At 45.1% G+C, this 13,884-nt stretch overlaps 5 protein-coding genes across 5 annotated transcripts; 3 read left to right on the forward strand and 2 right to left on the reverse strand.

The window, feature by feature from the left end:
- Window positions 1-2,049: 2,049 nt before the first annotated feature.
- On the forward strand, window positions 2,050-4,488 carry V2V93DRAFT_322181 (uncharacterized protein; the record flags this gene model as incomplete). Its single annotated transcript, XM_066907392.1, has 2 exons — window positions 2,050-2,432; window positions 2,496-4,488. The coding sequence occupies 2 exons, from the start codon at window positions 2,050-2,052 to the stop codon at window positions 4,486-4,488; spliced, it is 2,376 nt and encodes a 791-aa protein (XP_066767037.1).
- Window positions 4,489-4,644: 156 nt separating this feature from the next.
- V2V93DRAFT_179305 (N-acetyltransferase B complex non catalytic subunit-domain-containing protein) lies at window positions 4,645-7,582 on the reverse strand. The gene is made up of 4 exons (XM_066906941.1): window positions 7,332-7,582; window positions 7,131-7,269; window positions 4,952-7,068; window positions 4,645-4,890 (listed from the first exon to the last, which is right to left on the reverse strand). Exons 1-4 carry the CDS (start codon window positions 7,347-7,349, stop codon window positions 4,801-4,803), a joined length of 2,364 nt encoding a protein of 787 aa, XP_066767038.1. The 5' UTR covers window positions 7,350-7,582; the 3' UTR covers window positions 4,645-4,800.
- A 1-nt stretch (window position 7,583) lies between these two features.
- V2V93DRAFT_178746 (P-loop containing nucleoside triphosphate hydrolase protein) lies at window positions 7,584-10,445 on the forward strand. The gene is made up of 6 exons (XM_066906940.1): window positions 7,584-8,580; window positions 8,633-8,868; window positions 8,924-9,036; window positions 9,094-9,141; window positions 9,204-9,725; window positions 9,827-10,445. Exons 1-6 carry the CDS (start codon window positions 8,057-8,059, stop codon window positions 9,977-9,979), a joined length of 1,596 nt encoding a protein of 531 aa, XP_066767039.1. The 5' UTR covers window positions 7,584-8,056; the 3' UTR covers window positions 9,980-10,445.
- Window positions 10,445-12,734, reverse strand: V2V93DRAFT_404213 (uncharacterized protein). Its single transcript, XM_066912637.1, has 2 exons — window positions 11,116-12,734; window positions 10,445-11,047 (listed from the first exon to the last, which is right to left on the reverse strand). Exons 1-2 carry the CDS (start codon window positions 12,367-12,369, stop codon window positions 10,868-10,870), a joined length of 1,434 nt encoding a protein of 477 aa, XP_066767040.1. The 5' UTR covers window positions 12,370-12,734; the 3' UTR covers window positions 10,445-10,867.
- On the forward strand, window positions 12,735-13,857 carry V2V93DRAFT_366719 (uncharacterized protein). The gene has a single exon (XM_066909381.1). The coding sequence runs from the start codon at window positions 12,774-12,776 to the stop codon at window positions 13,773-13,775; it is 1,002 nt and encodes a 333-aa protein (XP_066767041.1). The 5' UTR covers window positions 12,735-12,773; the 3' UTR covers window positions 13,776-13,857.
- The last annotated feature ends 27 nt before the right edge of the window (window positions 13,858-13,884 follow it).

A 13,884-nucleotide genomic window follows, 5' to 3' on the forward strand; every position in this document is an offset into this window, starting at 1 on the left:
AAGGTATGAAGAAATGTTGTGAATGCAGGTTCTTGTCCGAAAAAAGTTGCATTTCACAGTATGGATTTAATTTGAAAAATATTACTTGAGACTCAATAATATGGTGAATTCGTTCTGGCAGCCTACTCCAGAACTATACAGCTGGTGCTTTCTTCATGACATACTACCTGCTTGTCGACAGATCGCTTCAGTAATGCGCAAAGATAGTCACAGCTTGAATGAACAGGAGGCTGAAAGCCAAGACCATCTGTCAAGATTCCACAGCTCTGATTGGCTTCAGTAGTTTGGTCTACCTATGTAAAAGTTCAGTTTTGCAGCAACCCAAGCGGTGGCAGATTCAATAGTCAACTATGATATACTCTTTCATAATGATTTTATGCCTGCTTCCGTCTTTGAGATACTTGTTAAATCTTGCGATAAACATATTCTTATTTGAAATCTTCATAGAAAATGTAGATAAACATACGATTGCAAGTTTATCGACTACGAAGTTTGGTTGAATATTTCGCAGCCTCGTTCGAAATAGAGTATTTGGATTTACGTATTAAACGTTAAGAACTTTTGTCATCGAGACTAGCATTAACCACACTGTCCCAAACGCGAGACATGAGACACTAGTCATTAAAGGATATCTTACGGATCCTCTCTGCTTTCGAGAAAGGAATAACTTGTGCGCATGCTTACTATTAGAGCAGATTGCAGCACTATGAGGAATATAAAACAGCAGGGGACCATTCATGACGTTTCTTTATCGCTTGATGTCCGTGACTGGTAACTGATAACTTCTATCATTATTACCGCTAGTGCTGCACATGGCCATCAAAATATGATCATCGCGATGAGTCTAGTTACAAATACGGCTGGAGAGGCATGTGCGCTAGGCTGCACAATAATAAAAGTCATCTCCATATACATCTGCGACTTGAAGGGCACAATTTTGGCTAGGGAAATTTTTAACTCGCCTGACTGCCTTATCAATCACGAGAAGCACTCCACAATCTACACAAATTAGCTAGTATGCGACACGGAAGCAAAACTTACCTTATTGACGCAGCAAATTTCGGTTAAAGGCGGCGCTCGTCTTCGGGCATCACGAAAACTTCCGTTCCAATAAACACAAATTTGTCCGCAATGACCGACCAATACACTCATTGGTCAATAATTAGCTCGGCTGCAGACTTTTTAGTCTCATCACTCCGCGGAGATCAGCCGCGCCAGCACGGGGCCGGCATAAACTTTATCGATGTTAAGCTTTGTTTTTCAATCGTTTTGCGCTGTGACCCAAAGCGTAGACTGCACAGACTTATCAGCTCTCCATATGTTTCTTTGTGTATTTTTGCATAAAACTATTAGAACTATATCACATCACACTTTAACGTAATGGTCTGGTAAGGAATCTCTCTGGAACATTTAGCGACAGAACCCGATTTGAATTGTTGAGCTTAGAGTGGTTTGAACTTTGAAACCAGCCGTAATGTTTTGTCTCGCGTAGTAGTGCTCGCCGTGTCTGGTGTGGGTCTCACTCGGTCCTATCATAGTTTTAGATATTTTTCCCTAAAACTGTTAAGCTGTTAGGGTAGTGTGTGATATCTGTAGAAGAGTTGTAAGAACTACAAAACAGTCCGATTCTTTCCTGCATGATAATTATCATCGTGATTTGATATTGTAGCTGCCATTCTCTCGACGCCTTCATAAGAGTACGCTAGTCCCACATTTAAGGTCATGATGTTCTTTACGCCACAGCCGTTGAGCTTGGAGCAAGCGGATTTAAAGTTTGAAAGCTTATTCTGCGAAGCAACGCAGATACCTATGCCCTCAGTATTGACGTTTCTACTTATCTATCTGCAAATGGCATTTTATATTTCGGGTATATGGTATCTAATGCTCTACAAATTTAGGTTTCTTTAATTAGTGATACTTTCAAGTTCTGATCAACTGGGGGTTATCTATAATCCGATGAGCATAAAATACATGTCTGAGCCCACTCCTTCCTGCTCTGGTCACACCTTGTCGCAATCCTCTCGGTCGACTTTATATCATCAACAAGATATGGCGTCAATTAACGAGATTGATGAGGATCATCTCTCTAAAGACGTCACAAAGATTGAAAAAGCCCCCGAATATAAAGTCGACCAGCTTGCATTTACTACTTCGATTGATGAAGGTTATACAGATGAGTTTGACTTGAAGGCTCGGAATATTGGATTCGACCCCAACGCTCCTTCGCCTGATGACAAAATAGATACTGCGGGTGACCAGTATGCAGTTGAGACGGGGCTTGAAGATTCTCCGTATCCAGAAGTCAGAGCCGCGGTTCCCAACACTGATGATTACGAAATGCCTGTGAATACTGTCCGCATGTGGGTGCTTGGATTGGCATCGGCGACTGTTGGCTCTTCGCTAAATATGTTTTTCTCCATGCACTCCCCTACGTATGCAAATCTATACCGCTGTTTTTTGAGATACTTCTAGACCAAACTCTAACACTACTACAGGTTTGTTCTCTCTCCTTATGTCGTTTCAATTGTGGCTTGGCCTCTTGGCAGACTTTGGGATATCATTGTGCCTGACGTTACTCTCTTTGGGCTCAAGCTTAAGGATGGCCGTTTTAATATCAAGGAGCATACCTTGATCACAGTCATGGCTAATGTCTCGTTCGCCGGTGGGTCCGCATATTCGACTGATGTCTTCCTTTCAATGTCTCAGTTTTACAATATTGATTTTGGTTGGGGATTTATGATTGTAGCAACCATTGCTACTCAAACCATTGGCTTTTCTGTTGGTGGTCTCGTCCGCCGCGTTTTGGTCTACCCTGCCTCTATGATTTGGCCCTCTAATCTTGTGACGGCGACTTTACTTACAAACATTCACAAGAATGACAATCACCCTGTTGGAAACTGGACGATCTCGCGTCTTAAGCTGTTCAATATTATTATGGGCGTCGGATTCCTTTACTACTGGCTCCCCGGTTTCCTTGCTCAATTTCTTTCGTACTTTGGCTGGATTACGTGGATCGCTCCGAATAATGTTATCGTAAACCAAATATTTGGGGTATCTACCGGCCTCGGTCTCTTTCCTCTTACTTTTGACTGGGAACAAATTGCCGGATATATTGGATCGCCTCTTGTTCCCCCTTTCTTTGCAACTGGTAACATTTTTGTATCAATGGTCGTCATTTTTTGGATTATTGTTCCGGCGCTTCATTACTCAAATACGTGGTATGGAAAGTATCTGCCTATTTCCGACTCGTCTTCCTATGATCGTTTTCAAGGTAGCTACAACGTGTCCAAAATTTTGAACAGCGATCTTACGTTTAACTTCGCTGCATACAAAGAGTATTCACCTTTGTTCCTGTCGACTACGTTTGCAATGTCATACGGACTTTCATTTGCTTCAATCACTGCAACGATTATGCATACTGCGCTATTTCATGGCAAAGAGATTGTATATCACTGGAAAAAAAGTCGCGATAACAAGTCTGATGTTCACATGAGGCTCATGACACGATACAGAGAGGTTCCCGATTGGTGGTTTGGCGTCGCATTTCTGATCGTATTTGCGCTTTCTATAATCACTGTTCGCGTCTGGGACACCGATCTCCCAGTCTGGGCATTGGTCCTCGCGCTTGCGCTCTCTTTTATCTTGAGCATTCCAATTGGAATTATTCAAGCGATTACAAACTTGCAGGTTGGGTTGAATGTGCTCTCTGAGTTCATGGTTGGTTATATGCTTCCCGGACGCCCTATAGCCATGATGATGTTCAAGACTTTTGGTTATATCACAATGTCGCAAGCTCTTTACTTTGTAGCTGATATGAAGCTGGGTCATTATATGAAGATTCCTCCTCGCACTCTGTTTTGGGGACAGTGCATTTGCACCGTCTGGACTTCTATTGTACAAGTTGCTACAATGCAATGGACTCTTGGATCCATTACTGACGTTTGCACATCCACGCAAACATCTCGTTTCACTTGCCCTGGTGCAAAAGTTTTCTACAACGCCTCGGTCATTTGGGGTGTAATTGGACCTCAGCGGGTGTTTTCCCATGGATCCATTTACTATAGTCTGTTATTCTTCTTCGTCATCGGTTTCATCTTGCCTATCGCCACTTGGTTGTTCTTGAAATACAGGCCGAAGTCATTTGTCAAGTATATCAACTGGCCTGTCTTCTTTACCGGAAATGGCTTGATCCCTCCTGCCACACCATATAATTACCTTTGCTTCTCCATCGTCGGATACATCTTCAACTTTCGCATCAAGCGCAAGAATTTCGCCTGGTGGTCAAAGTACAACTACTCCATTTCCGCCGGTCTCGATCTTGGTCTTGCGTTGGGCTCGCTGATTGTCTTTTTGACTACCGCTTTGACAAATACTGCGGCTCCTTCATGGTGGGGAAACAATGTCTTGAACACAGCGGACATGAACGATGTCGCTATTCAGGAACTCGTTACTGATCAGAACCCGACATTTGGTCCTACTTCGTGGTAATCGTCTCAACCTATCCATAACTTTTAATGTATTTGTAAACTTTTATTTGCTGGTTTCTGATTGAGAGAGTATAAGTTGAATGAGAAAAGTAAGTTTTGGTTTCTATTTTAGTTGTGGAGTTGTACAAAATGCCATTCTCCATCAGGAATGTTTTTCGCGACTGGGGAGTAAAATATTTGGTGTTAGTTTAGTCTGATGACTGGCGCATAATTCGCAATATGGACGGTTTATATTGCCCTCGTAAATCCTTACATCATAAAAATTATGACGCATCGTGTACAATACAGGTTCCAGTCATCCTGACTTACACCTTTACACCTTCATCATGCGCAACATAGTCAAAGAATCATCTTGACTTTTACCAGTTCTCTCTACAATCGACTCCAGATCTATCGTAGATGTCTAATATAATATCTCCAAGTTAGTAGTTCAATTCGCGGTTAAGTTCAACAAGCAGACTCACATTCAATTGCTCGATAACTTCGTACGAGTTCAATCGTGCGACAGTCTCCTTCACCCACTTGCTGCGCAGGTCCTTTCTGCTTCTCGCTTCATCTTTGATAGAGTCCGTTCCAGCAATCAAGCTCTTCTTGATTCCTGAGATTAGAGCAGCTACTTTACCTCCGCGTCCAGAGCCACTGGTACTAGCCAATGAGTCAAGACTAGGAATAACAATCTTGGCCGTCTCAAAAATAATAAAGCGGTTGTGAATCCATAACCAATCAATAGCGGCTTCGCCGACAGAATTACCAAATTCAGCAATGCCTTTGCTTAGCAGTATTTGTAGGCTTGTTACAGTAGCTTGAGTCATATTAACTGCAACCTCAGCAAGACCAAGAATAACTTCACAACTCCACTTTTCGGCTTCTGTGACTTCTAGCAGCACTTCTTTATCTTCCAGGTGCGTTTTAAGCCTTTCAACAAATGCGGCTCGTTTTTCTCTATCGGACAAAGCTTCGAGAATCGATTCCTTTAGCATGAATGCTTTGACCCATTTACCACCCTGCCGAGGCCCAATGCTATACTTCTCCTCCACACTTTTATCGCCAAGTTTCAACACTCCTTGCAAGAGCTGGTAGTCTCGATTATCAATCCATTTTATGTCAATCATTTGCGGGTTAATCCCAAGTCCATCCGTTTTGAGACTCGTTAGTCGTCCTACACGTTTAGCTTCGATGCATAGAATGCCTTTGCCAATGCTATTCGTCAAACGTTTTCCGAATTCAGTGATTCCATGAATTTGAGAGAACGAGCCAGCTTGGTAAGCAGCTTTGACATATTTCGGCGTTTGTACTGCGTTCATATCGTAGATCTCGCGAGTTGCGATAAGAGTTTTGAAAACCGGGAGCAGGGTACTGACTCGAGTCATTAAATGATGAGATAGCATATCTATCTGGATGTTTTTGATAGAAAGATGCGTATAGTTGATCTGAGCCTCTTTGAAACAGCCGATATACAAGTATAGCCTTACTAGCCACAGCCTGACATAAAACTGGTGTTTATCACGGCTCGCTGCCGTCTCCAAGATAACGATTAAAGTCATAATGATATCCTTCTCGGCAATTTTGGACGAGCTAGGTCGAGACTCAAGAATCCATTGCACGGCAAGAAGTAATAAATCATCACCGTAAAAATATTCTGTGTCAACCTTATTTACGAGGGTAGAAAGTAAAGCGTTGTAAAGATTGATATTGTCGAGAACGTAGGAAACGGCTGTTGGCTGCATGATATAGACAAATTTTCGAGTGTTGACGAGGACATTGAGTTGGTCATAAGTAGCGTTTCCTAAAGTTCCTGAAAATTGGGATGTCTTGCTTTCTAAAAACTCAAGCCATTTGTCGGAATCTAGACTGCCAATGAAGGGCTTCAAGTCTTCGAAAGCACACTGCTTTCTTCCGTATTTTTCAAAATAGGCCTTTGCTGCTTCCAAGACGTCTCCGCTGATTGAAGCATAATACACAGCAGCAAGAGCGCCGTTTCGAGTACTACTCTTCTCAGCAAGCAAGGTCTCGTATTCAGTCGTAACGGCCGCATGCTGGAGCTTGTGGGCCGCAATAGCCATTTGCTTCCAGCTTTCGTAGTCGTCACGTAATTCAGTGAAAATAGTCTTCTTAGCGACACTGAACACAACATCCCACTTCTCGCTCAATATAGCAACCTCGAGTCGTAACACGGCCAGCTCTAAATTGTTCCATTTTTCTGTCTCCTCGTCGATGAGAAATGTCAACAGCTCTTCTTGCGCAGTCACGCCGGCAGTTTTCAAGATTCTAGCTTTCAAGATTGCTTCTTCAGCAGTCACAGCTTCACCAGCAACGGCAATCATTCGCTTTGCCAGCCCACCAAAAAGCATCTTCTCCATATCAGTCGCGTCATCCTGTGTGGCTGCTAGGTAACACGAGGCCGCGCACCAGAGAGTGTATTCACGTTTAGATCCAAAAGATTTCTGAAGAGCCATGGCAGCTTTCTGCTGACCGCGGACATCGAGACCAGTACTGGTAGCCCAGAACCAACTCGTGACCACTCTTTCGGATTTAGGATATTTTTTGGCAGCGCGTTCATAGAGTAGCCCCGCTTCGGCAGCTACAGCAGCATAAACTAATTAGTATTTTCTTAAATAATTATACAGGTACTAGGAAGCTTACCTCCCGATAAATCAAGGAATATTCCGTAGAGTAAATCAAGAGTGTCGTTACCACTCGGTGTTGTTTCCGCAACTTGTCGAGCAATTTCAAGTGCATCTTCAGGTTTCCTCTGCAGCGAATAGATATACGCCTTCATAGACTATTCAAAAAAAGAATAAATTAATATTAAATCAAACGAACCCGAGAAGTTGGTTGACTAACGAACCAGAAAGTATTCATCTTTCGGATTACGCCTCAGAGATTTTGCTACATGCTGATGAGCAAGCTTGTAGTTTTGCGACTCGATGGCGTCCCATACTGCGTTTGATCGAATGCTCATTCCTGATTCAACTATTTTCGTCCAAGCCAGATGCAATTGTTGGCATTCAATATATAATGCGAACGGTTTATAATGGAGTAGATGAGCTCAGACAGTGAAAATATATCAGATGCCAGTTTAACAGCCGCACGTAAATTTTTGGTACAGCTTTGAAGTAGCTAGAAATTATGGCACTCAGAAACTCCTTCTATGACAAACAGCAATTGAAAATATAGTACAGGACCTAAACAGCATAACGAGTTATATATATTGTTTGATTTGTTTACAAGTTTGTTCTTTTACAAGTTTATGATGTAAAAGTAGCTGGAGGCCCAGTGACAGTCAAAATCTCGCACTCTCTTCCATTATACTCGATTAGGAACTAGTATACCAGGCACTCCGGTGACTATATGTTGAAGTTGGGCAGCAAGCACGCGATTCTTCAACTTCTCTTGATATCTTAATATGATAAAAGCAGAATGCAAAGATGTAGATCTGTAGTACTGTTGGCGCTGCATTTGTGCGAGTCGAAGACACGCTCCTAGCACGCGTGCTTGGGTCAAGCAGCCTGTCTTTATTCTTGCATTTCCTGCACCACCAGTGCTCGCGATAGATTAGTTATTGCGCAATGCTTACAACAACTGGTAATGCCACTATATTTCTGGAAGTTCTACTCCGAAAGCGCAGATTTGAAAACGGCTATCGACACTCGCAGATACGACAGGAGGTCACGACTTTTCTTCGTGACAACTATGCTGCTTTACGCTTGAACTGGACGATATATCCATCAAATGAAGAAGATAGTCAAGCCCTGGCTGAGAAAGTTGAACGAATATCTGTGGCTCAGGTGGTCGGAATGGGATACAATGCTGATATTGTCCCAATCACCGATGGCTGCGTGTTTGAGATGTACATCTACCACTTAGAAGACGGCGATGAGTTCGCTGTGCACTCTTCCGTGCAGCAACTTTGTGTCGGTGAAGATGGAACTGTCTCTGCTGTTGTTTGGAATCTTCCTGGCAAGATTTTTGATGGATTGTGGGAGAGTTTGATATTCGAAGATGATATCAAGCAGCGTCTGCTGCGCTATATGAATACTGTTATGCTATTTTCAAATCGCAAAGTCGATCCCAAAATCGTTTCATTTAACCGGTAAGAGTATTTTGTGGTGTTATTCACTTTAACTTCTATCTAAAATGAATAGTATAATTCTGCTGCACGGCCCGCCCGGAACTGGTAAAACGACACTCTGTCGCGCGCTGGCGCAGAAACTCACCATCCATCTCTCCAAAGTATACTCAGATGGCAAGCTAGTTGAAATCTCGGCCCACTCTCTATTTTCAAAATGGTTTAGTGAGAGCGGAAAGCTTGTAGGCAAATTATTTGAAGAGATTAGAAGAATGGTTGAAGATCCCAGCGTTTTCGTGTGTCTGCTGATTGGTATACTACTTTCTAAGCGGTGAGTACACGGTATTCTATTAACTATGGCGAGTAGATGAGATTGAATCACTTACGGCTGCGAGAAAAAGCTCCGGCAATGAACCTAGCGACGCCCTTAGGGTAGTCAACGCAGTCTTGACGGAGCTTGACAAGCTTCGAACAGCTCAGGTTTGAAGACATCCATGCGAGCAATATTTTGCGTTTAGTTATACTAAGAGAGCATAGAATGTATTAATTCTGGCCACGTCTAATCTAATTGACGCAATGGATCCGGTATAAAAATATTACTGTATTCGCTCTGAGCCTGTTCTAAATATTGAGTTTTATAATACTAGGCGTTTCTAGACAGAGTAGATGTTAGGCAATTCGTGGGATATCCAACGACTGGTGCCGCATATGAGATTCTACGGTCATGCATTCTCGAGCTCTCACGTTGCAATATGCTAACGCTACCCTCTTCTTATACGTCGACGAACACGGAAGAAACTGAAGCTGAGACAAGACAGACTAACTCCTCACAGACTAGCGAGGTGCAGGCGGCGATTGACACAGATAACATCGAGTCAAGTTCAGTGGTAGACTACTACGAAGTACAAGATATTTATAACCCCGCCTTTTCCTCGGATCTCGAGGACGTCGTCATCAAACGCAGACCGCCTGTCCAGCCACGCCAAAGCGCCAGCCATCACAGAAGCAGGAACGATTCGAGCGGCGAGGAAGCAGTGTTTGTGCATACTCTGCCGGCTAAACAAAAAATTGAACTACTTGTTCCGCCGTTCAGCCAGGCATCGTTAAATTTATTCTCAAAGCCACAGGCTTACTCCTCACGGCTGTGTGCTCTTGCCAAGGACTGCAATGTACTCTCTCCCCCCAAAAAAAAAGTTTTAAAAAAAAAAAAAAATTTTTGCGCGAGACAGAAGAAAGAGATTACTAACATTTTCATTTTAATTCCTCACAGGGTATTAGTGGACGCAAACTGCGGAAGATGATTGTGCTGGCGCACGCAAAGTACGTGCAAAGCGAGGAGTGTACACTGACGGACCTGCTGCGCGCGCTCGAACTCTTGGTGCAGGAGGAGCTCGACAGGCCAGTATCCCACGGCGGATTGTGAGCCGTCCACGTCATTGGCTGGCTCGGTCGAGAGAAAAAGCCGAATGAGAGGAGGGCCGCGTGGAGGAGGGCTGCGACTTAAAATATTAGGTAAGAACTGCGGGGAAAGCTGGGGTATGCGAAGGTTCATGGGGCGGAATGGCTGTGGAGAGCAAATAGCTGCCGCTGCAGTAAGATTTGTGTTTATATAACATATAGCTGGAGTTAAGAGATATTTAATATCATATCGTCTGTCTATCAAGTCTCTGCCAGGCTTGATTGGTCGAGCGGGCCGACCCGTAGGGAGATAAGAGACGCGGCGAGATTACTCCGCCAGTCGCGAGCAAAATCTCTTGGATTAGAGCCGCGTGTGGGGAAAGTTCCACGTCCACGAGTCATGTGGCACTTTAAAAAATGCTTAGAGTGCTGACAAGAGCTGGAATTGGCCCGCGGCCTGGTGTTCAGCCTCGCCGGGTTCGCTTACTACTTCTTAGCACCTAATTGTATTGGAACCCGCAACAAAGCAAGTACAGACAGTCGTTTCAGACCTCGATTACCCCGCACCATAGTATAAACCAAGACAAAAACAAACAAGACACACACATAAACAGGATATAGAAAATCATCTCTTTTTACTAGAAGTTGCTGCTCTTCCTTCTCACCCCCACCTCTTCTCCGGGACACCTTCTCTTCTGAAGGCAGACAGCGACAAACAGATCGTTGGATCTCTGTAGATCATTCATTTCAAATCTTAGCCATGTAGAATTGTACATTTAAGACCGAACGCACTTTCCCAAACCGAGTTGCAAATCAAATGAAAAAGAAAAAAAAAGAAAAAAAATAAAAAAAAAAAGAAGCACCAACTCATATGATCAATCAAAAAGTCCAGCTCTTTAATTGGGCTTTTTTATCATTTTAGCAAAACACTCGACGCACCACTCATCTTTGACCTCTTCACACTCTTGGACCACCGTAGTCCGCACGCATTGCACAGCGTCTTTGGTCCAGCCGGTCCTTTTCTCCACTCGGGACTATCAGATGTACCACATTGCCTGCACTTGTAATCATTCTCGTCGGCAACCTTCTTCTTCTGAAATAGAAAAGCGTCAGTACGAAGTAAACCTTTCTTTTGGCCAGCACTGCAATCCGGAAACTTACCTTTGATATTTTGTGGTCAGTAGTACTAATGCTCTTTGAGCGAGGTGGTAGCGACGAGGTTACATAGTCACCTGCAATAGTCGACGAGAGACTGATCGACGACGGCGATGTCGCACTGCTGAGTACGGCCCCGGCTGAGTGTCGTCGGGTGTGCACTTGACCTATTGTCGACGAAGACGACATTGTCGGTGCAGCTGCAACAGCAAAAGGAGAGAGCATTGAAAAGTCAGAAGACGCATCCTCGGGAATGTTTCCTGGGATTTGTACTTGCGTCTTATTCGCTCGCACGCTATCAAGCACTTGCTTTACGCGCAAATTTTCAATCTTGTGGTCCAGAAACGAATCCAGCGGAAGTGAGTTAGAGGACGAGTTCGTTGCAGCAGTCTCCGAAGAAGTAGTAAAGGGTCTTGCTGTAAGCACAAAGCCCTTGAGCTCGCCCAGAGCTCCTCCTGAGGTGGATGTAAAGGACGAGTTACGCCGAGTTGGCTGACGGTAGTCGTCTGAGGCCATACTGTCAACCGAACTATCGTCGTTTGAATCAGCACCAGGCGAATAAGATGCAGAGGCATAGGTAGAATAAGAGGAGGTGAGATTCAAGTTTGAACTAGAGCTTGAGTTGTAAGAGGAATTGGAATTAGAGAATGAGGCGTGGCCCGTGATTTGGACAAGTAAAGGAGTACCATCTTTGCGCACCAGTCGACATGTAAGGGAGACACGGGCTGATTCTGAGGATTTATCACGAGAAGCGCGGGTGAAAAAATCCAGAGAGGGGGAATTATCGGCAGCAGTGACGGCGCGGTTCAATTCACGCAAAAGTTGGTCGCAGTCGACAGCAGCGACGTATTCGGTGAGGTGCTTGCCTACGAATTCCGCGGGTGAATATCCCAGAACATCAGTGACTGCCTGCGAAGCAAAAATCACTCGGCCCTGTGGTGAGACGACGTGAAGAAGGGAGGACGAGGTGGCTGACAGCGTGGGGGTAGGCAATGCCGACTGAGCGACGTATGAGGACGTGGATATCGGCGCATAAGAGGTGAGCGATTGATCCGGTACAATTGGGTCAGCCACGGCATCCGTCGGCTCGGTAAAGGGTGAGTAGCTGGCCCAGTAAGCGGTTGAGGGCTGGGAAGCGGCAGCTGCAAAAGCGTCAAATATGCGGGGACGGTGGTCGTCGAGTGGGAGCGAAGAGAGAGAGGCGGCGAAGTACTCTGGGCCAACGTCGTACTCGCGGGAGTCCTGGTCGAAAAGGTCCATTGCTCTTGAACTCGTGAGCTGATCTGGTGAGCTAATCTTGTGATCTAATCTGGTGAACTAATCTCCTGAACTGATTGCGTGGACTGATTGCGTGGAATAGGGAGGGCGACGGAGTGGAGGAGACAAAGAAGAATAGAGAGCGGAGAGCGGACGTGATATGATTATGTACTTTTCTGTGGGGCGTGGCGAGACCTGGCTCCCCGCACCAGGTCCGGCTAATCTCTTTTGGGACCAGCTCCAAACCTTGTTTATGACTTTGGCGCTCAATTAATATGGCCCGAGCGCGCAGCAGTCAGGTACAGAACCCTTTGATAACCTTAGTCATCCTCAGCGAACTTTTTTCTTTTTCTCCCAGCGTCGTTTATTTTTCTTTTTGCTGCTCTTTTCGTTCAGCACCACTCGCAATGCCATCCACACACAACAGAGACAAGCCATGGGACGACGGTACAGTAGACAAATGGGCGACTCCAGAATTCAAACCCGAGGACAATGCTAGTGGACAGCCCTTTGCGGAAGAGTCCTCCTTCGCGACCCTCTTTCCCAAGTACAGAGAAGCCTATCTGCGGGAGATCTGGGGCGAGGTCACGCGTGCTCTCGAGCAGATGCACATCGCCTGCGTGCTTGATCTTGTCGAGGGATCGATGACTGTCAAGACTACCCGCAAGACTTACGACCCAGCCGCTATCCTCAAGGCGAGAGACCTTATTAAGCTGCTCGCGCGCTCGGTGCCGTTCCCCCAGGCGAATAAGATCCTGCATGATGATCTTCTAGCGTGCGACATCATCAAGATTGGCTCGCTTGTGGGAAACAAAGATCGGTTTATCAAGCGGCGCCAGCGTATCCTCGGCCCGCAGGGAAATACTCTTAAGGCGCTTGAGCTACTCACAAACTGCTATATCCTCGTGCAAGGTAACACCGTATCGACCATGGGACCCTACAAAGGGCTTAAAGAGGTTCGCCGTGTGGTCGAAGACTGTATGAAAAACGTACATCCCATTTACCATATCAAAGAGCTCATGATCAAGCGCGAATTGGCAAAGAATCCTGAACTGGCCGACCAATCTTGGGACCGATTTCTGCCGCACTTTAAGAAGCGCAACGTTCAGCGTAAGAAGCCAAAGAAAGTGCGCGAAAAGAAGCCCTACACTCCCTTCCCACCGGCTCAGCAACCTCGACAGATCGACCTGCAGCTCGAGTCTGGAGAGTACTTTCTTTCAAAGCGGGAGAAGGTGCAGCAGGCGGACGAGGAGAAGCGAGAGCAGCGCGAGCAGAAAAAGCTCGAGAAGCAAGCCGAGCGCGAGAAGGATTTTGTGCCGCCACAGGAGGACGTGCCAAAAAAGAGGAAAACGGCGGACGATCCAGAGAAAAAGAAGAAGAAACACAAGAAGAGCCTTACAGAAGAGTAGTCTGGTTCTTGCATTTATTGTTTATCTATTCATGTAAATTTAGGAGTTCTCGTATTTTTAATCTAAAGACAATTAAATAGTACTGCAACTGTTCGTGCGGCGGTTTGTT

This window comes from Kockiozyma suomiensis (assembly GCF_038497685.1).
Source record: "Kockiozyma suomiensis strain NRRL Y-17356 unplaced genomic scaffold V2V93scaffold_4, whole genome shotgun sequence".
In the NCBI taxonomy this organism is placed as follows: domain Eukaryota; kingdom Fungi; phylum Ascomycota; class Lipomycetes; order Lipomycetales; family Lipomycetaceae; genus Kockiozyma; species Kockiozyma suomiensis.

Coding starts and splice junctions, on each gene's coding strand:
- V2V93DRAFT_179305 (XM_066906941.1), bottom strand. Junction 7,069..7,130: donor ATTCCTTGATTTATCGGGAG/GTAAGCTTCCTA, acceptor ATGCTGCTGTAG/CTGCCGAAGCGGGGCTACTC. Junction 4,891..4,951: donor AAGTTATCGAGCAATTGAAT/GTGAGTCTGCTT, acceptor ATATTATATTAG/ACATCTACGATAGATCTGGA.
- V2V93DRAFT_178746 (XM_066906940.1), top strand. CDS start 8,057: ATGCTTACAACAACTGGTAATGCCACTATATTTCTGGAAGTTCTACTC. Junction 8,869..8,923: donor TTTCGTGTGTCTGCTGATTG/GTATACTACTTT, acceptor TATGGCGAGTAG/ATGAGATTGAATCACTTACG. Junction 9,037..9,093: donor ACAAGCTTCGAACAGCTCAG/GTTTGAAGACAT, acceptor AAGAGAGCATAG/AATGTATTAATTCTGGCCAC.
- V2V93DRAFT_404213 (XM_066912637.1), bottom strand. CDS start 12,369: ATGGACCTTTTCGACCAGGACTCCCGCGAGTACGACGTTGGCCCAGAG. Junction 11,048..11,115: donor CTGACCACAAAATATCAAAG/GTAAGTTTCCGG, acceptor TTTCTATTTCAG/AAGAAGAAGGTTGCCGACGA.
- V2V93DRAFT_366719 (XM_066909381.1), top strand. CDS start 12,774: ATGCCATCCACACACAACAGAGACAAGCCATGGGACGACGGTACAGTA.